A 14,143-nucleotide genomic window follows, 5' to 3' on the forward strand; every position below is an offset into this window, starting at 1 on the left:
GTTCAATTTCGGCGGCGGCACAATGAATGACGGCGTCGTTGCGGGAGAGAAAATCCCATCCCAGGATAACGTCATGAGAGCATGCAGAAATGATGATGAATTGGGCGACATACAGAACGTCCTGAACGACAACGCGAGCTGTGCAGCCTACTGTAGGATTAATACGATGTGAGCTAGCGGTACGAAGGGACAGTCCAGAAATCGGCGGCGTCACTTTTCGAAGCAAGCGGCAAAGGTTTTCGCTCATAACTGATACCGCAGCCCCAGTGTCAATAAGAGCAGATGCATGAACACCGTCCACAAGCACGTCAACGACATTAGATGGGCGGCTTTGAGGGCTTCCACAATGCGATAGCGTCACAGTCCTTGCCTCTGGGACTGCGATGACTAGTTTTCCCGCTCATGAGCAGAAGAACTTGGCCGCATAAGGGACAGAGACCGACGTCGTGGAGACGGCGACCTTCGAGCAGACGGACCTGGGCGAGACGACAGTGGCACAGACGGCAGTTCGTCGTTATACAAACAGCTAAGGTGGCCAGCAACAGGAGAAGAAATGGGAGCCGGCTGTAGTTGAGAGCAATAACGGGCTACGTGACCGGTGTAACCGCAAGCAAAGCAGATGGGCCGGTTGTCCGGTGTGCGCCATCGGTTTGCCTGGTGGGTCTCGCCCGGAACGGTGGCTGGAAAGGCTGCATGGTGGGCTGAAAATGAGGCTGAGAGGTTGCGCCAACATACGCAGCCGGCATACCCGCTGTTAGGACGGAGGTCGTGCGGTAGCTTCGGCGTAAGTCAGTGGTGCAGGCGCTTGAACGACTGGAGGCGGCCTTGCGACCACTTGGACGTAACTTGGGGGCGTAGGGGCCGGAAGTTGTTGTGGGTGGTACGCAGGCATGACCTCCGCTATTTCCTGCTGAATCGCTCGGCGGATGGGTGGAAGATTAGTAGTTGCTGATTGTTGAACAGCCGGTGGGTGGGCAAAGGGAAGGAGAGAGACCTGGCGCGCGATTTTCTCACGAATGAAGGGCTTTAGGTCTGCCAGCAGCGCCACCTGATCACATCTCGCCTCCAAGCCAGCAAGCCCTGCTTCTCGTGGTGTAGAGCGACGGGTCATCGAACGCTGCCGGCGGAGCTCCTCATAGCTCTGGCACAGCGTGATGACCTCAGCTACTGTGCCTGGGTTTTTGGCTAGCAGCATCATGAAGGCATCATCGTCAATGCCCTTCATGACGTTCCGGATCTTGTCTGATTCGGACATGCTCTCGTTGGATTTCTTGCACAGGTCCAGGACATCTTCAATGTAACTGGTGAATGATTCGCCGGCCTGCTGAGCGCGTTCGCGTAAGCGCTGCTCGGCTTGCAGCTTGCGAAGGGCAGGGCGGCCAAAAACGTTGGTGATAGCATTCTTGAAATCGGACCAGGTTGCGAACTCGGACGCGTGGTTGGTGTACCACAAACTTGCAACGCCCGCAAGGTAGAACACCAAGTTTGTCAACTTGCCGTCCTCGTCCCATTTGTTGGGGATGCTCACGCGCTCGTAAATGGCGAGCCAGTCCTCCACGTCAGTGCCATCGGCGCCCGTGAAGATGGGTGGATCGCCGATCTTGGGGACACCGGGACAAGGGGGTGGCATGGGAGGAGGCGTTTGCTGAGAGGCGTCGTGGGACATGGTAGATTGCAGGGTACGTGAGCGTAGTTCCAAGGGCATCGAAGAGGATCGTAGCACTCTCCGCCAATTTGTTATGGCGTTTATTACCCGGCACACAGCGAGTCTACACAATGGCGACAGTAACAGCCAAGCACGGACTCTCCGCGCGAGCGGCGTTCTTCTTGGGCAGACCCACTAGAAAGCACTTGAGAGTTCGACCTATTTCAGTGTTCGGCGGCTTCTCTACAATATATATATACCATTATTATATTAATTATTATATACTATTTTATACTAGTTTTTTGCGCTTTTGTAATTGTAAATCAGTGAGTGCTTTGGTAAAGTTGTTTAGTGTTGCACTGAAGGTGTCTCAGATAGGGTCCCTAAAACACACACAGGGCACAGCACGCAAGTTGCTTTCCACAGGAACAACACCATGGGGCATGATCTTGTACATACTTTGTGATGGGACTTTCTCTCGCACCGCATAGGATTGGTCAAAGCTCATGCTTAAATGTGTGACAGTCTGACATAACAGTAGCAACAGGAAGAGGCAATGCTGTTAAATAATTTCGTCATCTGCTAGGCAAAGTACGAACAAAGAATGGGAGAGCCATCATTCCGTTTGGTAAAATCGATATAGAACGGTCTCTGGACGACTTTGATTAGACAGAAATGTAAGCACTCGGGTTGTATCAAATTAACCTGCTTTCTGTGTGGCTCAGTCTGTATCGGGCACATGTGCTGATTGTATTGGCGCGAATGTGCTTCAGTGATGCGCAGTGTGTTCACGTGCGTTCGCCGGTGTCTTTACAAGCTAAGCCCCAATAAACACTGTTGTTCTTCTTGCACCGACCATGCTACTGTCTGCGTTGTTCATATGCTCGTGGCGCTAGCCATACATGGTGTCAGAAGCGGCCACTTGACCCCGGAGGAATCCGTCCTCGTGTCTGCTACTTCATGGATCTCCTGAAGACTCCAGAGCCATTGCGGCTGTCCGGTAACGTCACGAAAAACTGGAAGGGGTTTAAGTAGAAGTTTGAAATATTTTTGCAGGGAACGGCGGCAGCGGAGCAATTTGAAAACGGAAGCATCGAAGGCAGCGCTACTTCTGAGTATTGCCGGTGACGACGTGTTGGACGTTTTCAACAACTTCCAGTTCGTGCCGATGTGGACAAAAAGGACTACAGCACCGTGGTGAGCAAGTTTGATGATTATTGCATTGAAGTTAGCAATGAAGTGCACGAGAAGTATGTATTGCGTTCAAGAAAGCAAGCGGAAGGGGAACGATATGAAAGATTTGTTCGTCAGTTGAAAAGGCAAGCAGCCCAGTGTAACTTTGGCATATTGCAGGACTCCACGATAAGGGACCAAATCGTATTTGGCACGCACAATCCTAGACTGCATGAAATAATGCTGCGGGACAACCAGTTGACGTTGCAAAAAGCGGAAAAAATATGCAGGGCAGCGGAATCGGTAGCCCAGCGAAATGAAGTGTGGCGTAAAGACAAAGACAGTGCGGACACAGTCTCTAGACGCCCGTCAACCCCAAAGGAAGGAAAACAGGCGAAAGAACAACATCGCTGTCGCCGGTGCAACCGCTGGCATAAACTCGAACAATGCCCAGCATTTGGAAGAAAATGTCAATGGTGTCATAAGCCTAACCGCTTCGCAAGTTGCTGTTTGCGAGGTATAGTAAGCGAAGTTGCCAAACGACAAGATGAGGACTTTGACATCCTCGGGATCGTAACAGCTAGACGCGAGAGGGATTGGATGGTTAAGGCTGAAGTTAGCAACTGTGAAATAAAATTCAAAATTGACACCGGATCACAAGTAAGCTTGTTTTCTATGTCAATTTACCGAAAACTGCGCGGAGCAGGCGAGTTGAAACCGACGAACTCTTTCCTGTGGGCATGTAACAGCGGTACCATATCTTGTTTTGGAACGTGTACGCACGAGGTAAAACTTGGGAATGCTACAGCTATGGTCACGTTTTTTGTTGGGAAAAATGGTCGGCAGGCTATACTCGGTTTCGAAGCAAGTGAAGCCCTGGGACAAGTCAATAAGACGGCAAGGGATGAACTTCTCAAAAGATTTTGACATATATGTGAAGGGCTTGGTTGTTTCCAACAGGCGCACAGCATGGTCCTGAAAAATGGAGCCGTGCCAGTCTTGCAACCAGCTCGTCGGGTTCCGGTGGCACTGCAAGAACCCCTAAAAAAGGAACTTGAAAGAATGGTACGTGCTGGCATCATTGTTAAAGTGATTGAACCAACCGACTGGGTCAACCCTTTAGTACTGTCAAAGAAGAGAGACGGTTCGCTAAGGGTGTGCATGGGGACCCTAGAGCTGTCAATAAGTACATAAGGCGGCAGCACTTCCCACTTCCTAGACGGAAAGATTTGGAAGCACGTCTAACCAATGCCACATACTTCAGCTGTCCTAATGCGAACTCGGGCTATCCCCATTTACCACTTGACGAAACGAACTTCCAAGATCTGCACGTTCTCGTCACCATTCGGGAGGTACTGCTTCCTCCATTTGCCTTTCGGCATTTCTTCCGCACCAGAGGTATTTCAGCAAAGCATGAGTCAAGTGTTTGACGGCCTACCGGGTGTACTGGTGTACATTGACGACATTTTAGTATGGGGTTCTAGCAAGCAAGAACACGATGAGCTGTTAATAGCAGTGCTGAAAGCTGCCGAGAAAGCAGGCTTGACTTTCAACGCACAAAAATTCAGGATAGGGGTGAAAGAAGTGAAGTTTCTCGATGATGTCATCGGCCGAACAGGCATATCGCGTGACCCAAACTAATCAAAAGCTTGGTGGAAATGCTGACGCCAACGTCTAAAAACGACATCCAGCGCATGCTGGGGGTGCTTAACTACTTTGGAAAATTCGTGCCGCGGCTGTCCGAGCGAACGAGGCTTTTATGCGAGCTTATCAGGTCTCGGTCAGAGTTCCAATAGACAGCGAACCACACGCGAAAGTGGAAACTATTGACGCAAGTTTTGACCACCACTCCTTTGCTTGCCATTTTTGATCCCCAGCAAGATACCAAGATAAGCTGGGATGCATCGAAAGACGGTGTCGGCGCAGCGTTATTGCAAAGCTACAATGATGAATGGCGGCCTGTAGCGTATGCATCTCGGGTCTTAACAGTTGCGGAAAAAAAACTACGCGCAAATAGAAAAGGAAGCCCTGGCGATATGTTTTGGCTGTGAGAAGTTTGACTAATTCGTGTACGGACGGACTATGCGGATCGAAACTGACCACAAGCCGCTGGTAGCGATCGCACGATAAGAAATCACAGACATGCTGCCGTGGGAGCAAAGGTTCTTTTTGGGATTGCTAAAATATGACTTTGTGTTGCAGTACATTCCCGGAAAGCAGCTTGTTCTCGCCAACATGTTGTCACAGGCAAAGCAGGTCCTGGACACGACAAAGTTGACTCCGACAATGACGTTGAGGTTCATGCGGTGGAGTCCTTGGCTACATGGTGACGCCGCTGCGTTTCCAGCGTCACCATGTAGCAGCAGCTGCTACAGTTGGAAACTTCTCAAGATAGCTACCTCCAGTCTGTAATGACAAGTTTGGCAAGCGGGCAACCGGTAACAGGTGAACTCAAGCCATTTTCGGAAAACATGTCTGTCGTTTATTGAGTGATCTTTAAGGGTCCGAAAGTTGTAATGCTGCGGAGTATGTGTCAGTGCATGCTGAAGAGAGTTTATGCTGGTCACCTTGGGCTGCAGAAGCCTAAAGAGAGGGCTCGAACACTTATATTTTGGCCCAGATTGAACGGCGACATCACAGCGCTGGTTGACAGCTGCGCAACGTGCAGAAAATACGCGTACCGGCAGCCACAGGAACCGCTACTAATGCGAGAAGTACCCAAATGCGCCTGGTACAGGGTCGGATTTGATATATTTTCTCACGCTGACACGTCGTACGTCGTTGCCTACAACGCCTTTTCAAGTTTTCCTGAGGTGGAAAAGCTTGAAAACACAACCGCAGCAACCACGATCACTGCTATTAGCGCTATGTTCGCCCGGTACGGGGTACCTGTAGAAGTTTGTACAGATAACGGACCCCAGTTTTCCAGCCATGAATTTACCAGCTTTGCCAAGAGATACGACTTTTAGCATGTAACCTCAAGCCCTCGTTACGCACAGTCGAATTGGCAGAGAAGGGTGTGCAAATCGTAAAGCGTATCCTGAAAAAACTGTAGAGGCGAGGGAAAACTTCTGGCTGGGTCTCTTAGCCTATCGATCAGCACCCCTAGAAGAAAGGCATTCTACGGGTGAACTTCTGCAACGAAGGCGACTTCGTTCTAACCTTCCCGACTTTCGCAGGGTGTCCCGAACAAGTGTGACGAAGCACTGCCAAGACAAAGCTGACAAGCCTTTGGGAGTACTACAGAAGGGCACAACTGTCCGGCTTCAGTATACTGCTGGCTGGTTGCAAAGGGGGAAGGTGGTCGCAGAAACTACTCCTCGATCCTGCCTAATAAAAACTCACGATCGCCGCGTGCTGCGGCGAAATCGCCGACATCTCCTCAAGACAAAGGAACGGTGCAGCAGTGACAGTGATGACTACGATGAGAGTCCCACAAATATAGACTCCCATTCACCGAATCCTACCACAGCCTCAGAATCAATTGCTCAAGCAGGTGAAGCAGCATCCCCAGAAACACCCGAGGGAACAACACTACTAGCAAGCAACGATGGTTCTTCGCCGGGCATCCCATCGCTGCCAGCTCCCAGAAGGTCGACGTACCACCCGGTCCCCACAGAAGCTGCGTTATGACAAACACTTTAGTCAAGTGTCATAAGCTGTGGCGAATGTTTCTTGTTATGCAAGTGTTTATTTTGTTTTGTTCCACGAGAGAGGATGTATCCGGCATGTGTGCTGATTGTATCAGCGCGAATGGGCGTCAGTGATGCGCAGTGTGTTCACGTGCGTTCGCCGGTGCCTTTATAAGCTGAGCACCAATAAACACCGTTGTACTTCTTGCACCGACCATGCTGCTGCCAGCGTAGTCCATATGCTTGTGGTGCTAGCCATACAAAGTCCACCATTCCTGCACCAGCTCCTGTGAAATGGTGACACCGTTTAGTGCCTAATAGGGCTATTAACACAAACAAATCAAAGTCATCATTATGTTTAATTTCAAGCTCTGAAAAATAACGCACCCAAATATTCATGTCAGTGATAACGATCTGATGATTCTTCATTCCTTGAAAACATTTCTAAATGCACTATACAGTGCCCGAGCAGACAACCAAACAGTGATGCATTCTTCTGGTGCCCTTCCTCTTCGCATATTGGCTGTCTGTCCTCACTCTCTTGTGACGTTCCACTCCATTCTATCACAGAATGAGTGCAAGATCATTCCCCCGAAAGCTGTTGGATAAACTCACAACGCTTGTATGAGTAGGCTCGCCATAACCATTGTGTATGTCACACGTCATGCATGCGTGATGCGACTGAAACGAAAATCATTGGCGTGAGCGAAAAGATAAAACTGCTGCAGAAGCAATGGAATCACTTCAAAACAGAATGCATTTGCATCTGGACGAGCACAGGTGCATGCTTGCAGGCAAATTAAAAACATTAGCCAAGAAATTGCTGGTGCAGGTCTTGCTTTATTAAGAGACCTCATTTTTACTGGTCAACACGGTCACTCTTCACCACAAGGACATCAGTACAAAGGAATCTGTATAGACTCCCTTATAGCTTTGCTTCTGAATAAGGGGGATGCTTAAATCCACATGCAGACCTGATTCTTCTCTGGATGGCGCCATGCTTGGGAATCGGCTGTCACTTGCTAACACTTCTGCAGCAGCCCTATCATTAGAGAGCCCAAGTTTGCCATAACCTTCTTAGTGTTTTCGGATACTGTATTTTTAGACATGTTGGCAGCAGTAGCAGAGCTAGTAGTGATATCTCATGACGTTTGGTCCAACGATAATGCATTTACTTTTCTCAGTTACATCTTTATTCAGTTACGTCAACTTTCTCATAGAAAAAAAAGATGAGGTTACTGTCATCTAATGCTTATCTTACTGTCACTGCTTTACATAAGCACTTGAGTGAAACGCACAATTCACTTGACTAGTATTAGCTATGTGTGTGTCTCTGCAGCATCAGGTGTCGCCACCAGTGCTTCCCACCACATATATTTCTCCCCTAACCTGCAATATGCAAACTGTTAGTTGTCCTTCAGAAACTATGACTGCGACAAAAGCTTTCAGAGTGCCACTTTGGTTTGCACTGAGTGGCAACCACAGGGCGATCAGGCCATGAAGGCAGGGATTTGTCTTTTAAATGTAGGTGTTTATTCTCCCCGGAGGTCATACTAATTCCACCAACACCGGCAACAATTATACAAAAGCCTAAGTAGTAGGGCATTCCACATGGCTGGGGGAAAATACAAGAGATTAGGAAGCACACGTCTAGAGTCTGATAATAGTTTGTTTACTTCGTCTGGCTTTGCATGCTGGCCCTGGGACAGTAGTACACACCCAATATCTGAACCGTGTAGAGGTGACAGTAGGTGGCAGTGCTTGAAGCTCGTTCAAGAAGCAGTTTATCATGTGTCTGCAAGTTCAAAGACTAAACGGCCTCGAGGAAAGCCTTCTCAAGTTGAGAGCAGTCTTTTTGGTTTCTTAGAAAAGGGGAAGGAGGGACTGGATTGCATGGTCTCAGGAAGACACGAAAGGCAGCGGAAGTGCCGTAACGCCCTACTACAATACAGCCTCGCCCCCACTGTGTGTGTAAGCATCTCGTCAGTCAATGCGCAGTCGTTTTCGAAAAACTAAGACGCGCCGCACACAATCCCACATGTGTTACAATCGATTGGGTGACAGTTTTGTCTCTTCCGTGAAATTCTCTGCATTCTCGGGTTGCTGCTGTCAGTAACAATCAAGCTGCCGCATGCATACGACCGCATTGTTGGAACGCTTACGTTTGCGCACACACAGCTACATAACCTTGTACATACACAGAGTGCATACCTTGTGCTAATCTTTCCTGAGCACCGAGCCAAAGAGTGCTGCCTATAGTGCTTGTGCACGGTTGTGCCACACAGGTGAACGCTTGCAGGCAAATTAAAAACGTGAACCAAGACATTGCTGGTGCAAGTCCTGCTTCATTATGAGACCTTATTTTTACTGGTCTGAACCTCACACTGCACTCACTGAAGACCCGTGCAAACAGATATTTTCTCGATCCCTCACGAGCTGGCTCACTAACCATCGCGAGAGTACTCAGCATAGCCGCGAAGTCATTTCCCTAAGCAGCATATCGCAGGTAGCGGTCGGCCACCACAACGTACCAACACTACCTTTTTTGTATTCGTACGCTTATGCGAGGGTGCCTCCTTGCCTTCTGTGCCACTCTGGGAGTTTGTGCAGCTTGGGTTGCCGACGGGAGCATACAAACCGGTTCTTCTAACCAGTGAGCTGTTTACTAGGTGCTTCTTACCATGCCGCACTTGCCACTTTTACAGCCTTCCTAAGTATATGTGCACACAGTGGCACGCTAAGTTAGGTGAGGTGATGACGAATGTGACCACGAGGTCTGCCAAGCCTGAACGCGCAACAGTCTGTACTACTAGATAGGTTCCTCTACAGAATTCATCTCTCTCAACTCTAAGCTTATACCTGCGGGCACAAGCTGCTTTCTCAATGTGCTTAGCAGGTTGAGAAACTGCTGTTGCACTAGTATACTTTGGGCCAGGTCCCACAGGCAGCATTTAAGTAGTGTTTTTTTTTTTTTCTACTTCCCCTTTCACCTTTCCTTTGTTTGTCCTATAAACAATCGAACCATTCTTGTAAATTTCCACTTCATCTCTTGCATGCCCTTCATTTGAGTTAGAAATTTAGTTAACAAAAAGTTGTTGCAGGAACTTTTGTGTGGGTTACCTTGAAAGTCATTCTAAATGTCATTACGTAAGTTATTTTATGTTGCACTGATTTTATCGTGTTCCTTACAGAATGATCAGTCCAGACAGGCAGTATGAGCTGAACGATTTCCTGGATCGATTTTCATCACATGCGTGAAGTTGTCTTAGCATATCCACCAAGCCATCTCGTTCTTCGCAGCAGTTACTTTGCCAAAGAGACCAAAACACTCAACCTTACTCTCACAGGTTGGTTTGCATGTGTTGTACTTTGTTTACACATTCCATACTCAGAAGTTTAGCTGCAGTAGCTGTATATTGCAAGGCTCTCTTCATCTGATTCCGAACTGGTGAGTGTAGGAGCACACCTTTCATGAGGCAAAACCTGCAGCACCAACGGACCTCTAGCAATACTGTATGTGTGACCCCCTTTTTCCACACACACACACACATCACACACACACAGAATGAGATAATTGTAAGGCCACTTTATTCTCAAACTGCGCAGTTGCCGTGCGAAATGTGGGGTGGCCTTACGCCCGTCTCTCATTGGCTGCTCACTGGCTGCTCAATGTGAACAGCCAGACTATGAATCAGCACGTCCAGCAAAGCAATTTGTTTTGTACTTTACAAGCAATAGCTTAGGCTAGTTGATAGTACACAGTTTGTAACAATGTTTAGCACAGCGCCCAAATAGCAGTTTGGAAAGAAGGCACTAGTACAGAGTTAAGAAAGAGCGTTATCTCTTCTCCTCTGTACTATTTTTTTCCCCCTGAAAGAACAGCTATCCTCACATTTATCTAAAAGCTGAATTAATTGTCATGGTGCTTAGCAAGAAACAATGTGATTGTAACGCAGCAACTTGCACAGTTTTAACTTGATTGCAGGTGAGAGGCAGCTCCAGACGTGCACGTTCGAAGTACTTTTTGCCCAGGGATGGCCGCTTTTCAAGATTTCCTCGCACTGGGCTTGTCGGTGGTTTCTGCGACAGACGTCCTGCAGTGGCTGGTGTATGCATCAGCACTGGCTAAGCTTGTCCGCTCGCCCACCTGAAAGATCAAGGTAGTTGGGCCACGCGTGCATCACCGGGAGGGCCAAGCTGGTACCGGCCTTCTGTGAGACCAGGGGTGTTACGGCCGAAAAAGTGAACTGTTTTCAAGATTCCACCGCTCAGACACGATCGAAGGCCTGCTACCTTTTCGGTGTTGGTGTTGTAATTCTATAAAATAAAGTTCTCGCAGCATATAATAGACCTTGACATGATCAAAAGTTATCGACATTGACTGCAACCTAATAAAGGGTAACAGCCTCATGATGAAGCATGTGTGCTGGAAAAAACTTAGAAATACATACTCATGTGTCTAGTCAGAAAAGTTGGGGAGAAAATCAGAACCCCAGCATCCATTTGTAGAAACAAATTATTCTTGACAGAAACTGAAAAGAAAAATAGAGTTCCTCATGAGAGTCTTCATACATATTGTAATGTACTTGCTGACAACTCGGCGACAGTTTTTCGAACGCTACGGATATCAAAGGAAAGCGTTTCCATTAAAGGGCCACTCACCAGGTTTGACAATATTGAGCTGACAAGCGCAATGTGTAGATGAGGCGTTAATGATCACGTCTGCCAAAATTTGCAACGCTACATCCCACACCTGCGGAAATGTGCAACAGCTGCAGAAATGGGTCAAACATCAAGATGAACGCTGCTCGCCCTTCCTTTTGCTGGCGCGCGCCCAGAGAATGAGGGCGTGACGTGCGCGTATGAACGGCTTTACGTACACGGCAGTGCAGTGACGTTGGTCCTCTACGTAGACGACTGTGCTCTGACGTTGCCAACAGTAGCACGTGACATGGCGAAAATAATTTAACAGAACATGCGTAGTTATGTATTTGTTGCTTGAAGAGATTAATAAGTCTCCAGATAAGTAATGCAACGCAATAAAGGAATGTGAGCATTCTTTTTTTTTTTTCTTTTTTTTCCCCCTGAACTGCAACGAGATGCGGAGCTTATGTGCCGGCGTTTCGCATGCATTCGTGTCCCCACCATTCCGCGGTCAGTGCATTGAGCAGGCGACAGCCGTGGAACCCTCCTACACGTTCGCACACTTATTGTGCTCATCTACTCTACCAGGTCTAAGCCAACGTTTCCGAACTATCCCGCAAAAACAGGCAGAAGACCACAAAATAACGCTCGTCAACAAAGCAACGACGCTCATGTGATCGGGGGTTGGACTTTTTTGGGCACGTCATGCACACGTGACCTCTTGGTCAGTTGCCGGAGAGGGTGGGGAAGAGATCTGTGTTGCGAAGGCTACGCGGAGGAGCGGCAAGGGTTTCGAGCTCGCCTCCTCTCGTCCTCGTTTTGCGCCGCTTCAAAAAACCTGTTTTCTCTGCTCTGCTCGTGATGAACCGATTCAAACAATTTTTGAGGCAAAATGTTCCTTATCGGACACCCCACTGTCTAACTAAAATTTGGTTTCGGGCCTGGTGAGTGATCCTTTAATGTTCGAGCCTGATTTTTTGGGTAATTAATCAGTGTAGTTTGCTTTTTTTTTTCATGCAATGATGTAAACATGGTATTAGTAATGTATTACTCTAAATTAATTTTAATGCAAGCACCATTGTAAATGAGGTGTTTATGATTTTTGTCGTCCAGCTTAAGTACGAATGAGACTGGGGAATCATCTTCAGGAGTGCTGTTAAATACACATACAGTACACCCAATAAATGTAACTTGAAGGAAACATGAAAATATGTTTCATTTACATTCAAACATCGTTTTAAAAAAGCTGTATCTTACACAAAATTAAGATATTTCCGGAAATTGTTATTAGGAGATATTCCTAACACTGTATCTAGTGCAAGACTGTTGTTCATTTAATTGCTTCATTGCTACCGATATTTCGTTATATACAGGTTTATCCATCGAGGTTTGAGTGTAACCTAAGTTCCATGTACTGGGAGATGAACAAGGGCACAGAATACAAGTACGAAACCAATCTTGTCAGAATCGCTTGTTTCATTTAAATGGCAGTGCCACGTAAGAGATTTCTGTTTCCTGAGAGCAGTGTAGTTCATCTCGGTAGCTCACTTTTCACTGTCATGAAATGTCCATGAGTGAGACCTCAATATCCTAGTATTCATAAGCAATGAATAACTTCATCTAATTCTCACAATGAGCATCATTCTTTTGTCCTGTTGAACATATACGGCAGCCATGGTCAGCCAGAAAGTGCATAGTCTTCAACAGAGCAAAGCTGCACCTTGCTTCAGGGCTCAGATACACCCAGCATGCCACACGAAGTGCTCAAGGTGTGTGTTTTAAAAAGTACACTTTCAGTCTGCAGAAATGTTAGCACTGTCGTCCTGTTCATTGAGTTGGCCCTTTGTTTTGTGCCAGCTTTTCTGCCACCTGTCTAGTATGTTTAGTCTGGGGTAGAAACTTCCAGTCTTTCACATGGAGGATTAAAACGCACAGTTTTAGTCATGAACATAAACTGGCATTATAATGCACCAACCCTTACATGTACAAAGGGCACTCTCGCGTCATTACTATAGAGTGCATGTAGTATCTTCAACATTTTTCTGTTGTTCTTACGTGCCACACACCTTACTCGTGTAATCAATTTCTTTCCTTGAAATCCTCTTGGGCAGTTTGGAGGTATGGCAAGTGATGACGTAGGTGTGAATGGTTTGCAAGAAAATTGTGGCAGTTTCCTATTAGAGTGACTGGTTTTGCTGTTCACATTTCTTTCTCTTACATATACGAGGTGTGTTAGGAAAGTAATGAGACTGAGTTTGTACTAGCCCAAGTTTTCAGTTTTTTCAAACAACAATGCTATCCCTTTCAAAGTACTAGTTTTTTTGGGTAGCTATACACACTTGGAGTTGTTGTTCCCACTCTTGGTAGCAGCGCTGCAAGTTTTCAACTAGTATTGCTTTTCACTGGTAGGTCACAGCCTTCTGAACGTTCTCCAGAGTGCCAAAATGACAACCTTTTGCGACATCTTTCAATTTCGGGAAAAGTCGCATGGACTCAAATCAGGTGAGCAGGGGGTTGAAAAACAACAGTAATGAGATTTGAGGTAAAAAACTCGCCGATGAAAAGGACCGTGTGACTAGGTGTACTATTTATTCAAGCACCACACCTAGTTCTACTACATTTATTGATGTTAAGGCACAGGCATGGTAGCAGTTTTTAAGTAGTGCTCTAAATTATGCTCTCTGGAGGTAAGTCACCATTTGAAAGTAACATTTTAGAGCCTGGGCGTTATTGTGCCAAAGCTATGATATGATTATGAGGTACATGAGTGATCACACTTTAATTTTTGCCACCTAGGATTCTTTGAAATCTATGTATAACTAAGAACGAGCTATCGAAGTAGGAAAAAAAATTTACAAAAGCATTTCAATATTAATTCACCATGGAACTATAGCCACGGCAGCTAGAATGGAACCAGTGATTTTGATCTAAGCAACACGTCCCTTGAGCAACTGCATTACAACTTTAGGAGGTCAGTGTTATAACTAGGACGCTTGGCGTGTGCACATTAATCGGCACTATATGCAGTGCACATACTGGTACAAATTTA

The 14,143-nt window shown here is 46.9% G+C and overlaps 2 protein-coding genes across 20 annotated transcripts in view; one reads left to right on the forward strand and one right to left on the reverse strand.

Moving 5' to 3' along the window:
• Nucleotides 1-10,798, forward strand: part of LOC119178420 (uncharacterized) — a 36,827-nt gene extending 26,029 nt beyond the window's left edge. For 3 of the 12 annotated variants that reach the window (XR_005110702.2, XR_005110701.2, XR_012893909.1), the window contains 2 exons: nucleotides 9,642-9,797; nucleotides 10,436-10,798. Coding sequence is in view for 4 of the 12 variants with exons in the window: in XM_037429618.2 (XP_037285515.2) it covers nucleotides 10,419-10,614 (196 nt within the window). In the remaining 8 variants the exon portion in view is untranslated. The other 9 variants (XM_037429618.2, XM_075887417.1, XR_012893907.1 and 6 more) reach the window with 8 other exon arrangements.
• LOC119177843 (uncharacterized) overlaps nucleotides 1-14,143 on the reverse strand; it is a 66,981-nt gene that overhangs the window by 46,744 nt on the left and 6,094 nt on the right. For all 8 annotated transcript variants that reach the window (XM_075887416.1, XM_075887415.1, XM_075887414.1 and 5 more), the window contains one exon: nucleotides 10,902-10,982. The gene's annotated coding sequence lies outside the window, so the exon portion shown is untranslated. The remainder of the gene's footprint in view (nucleotides 1-10,901; nucleotides 10,983-14,143) is intronic.

Source organism: Rhipicephalus microplus, chromosome 1, assembly GCF_043290135.1.
Source record: "Rhipicephalus microplus isolate Deutch F79 chromosome 1, USDA_Rmic, whole genome shotgun sequence".
Taxonomy (NCBI): domain Eukaryota; kingdom Metazoa; phylum Arthropoda; class Arachnida; order Ixodida; family Ixodidae; genus Rhipicephalus; species Rhipicephalus microplus.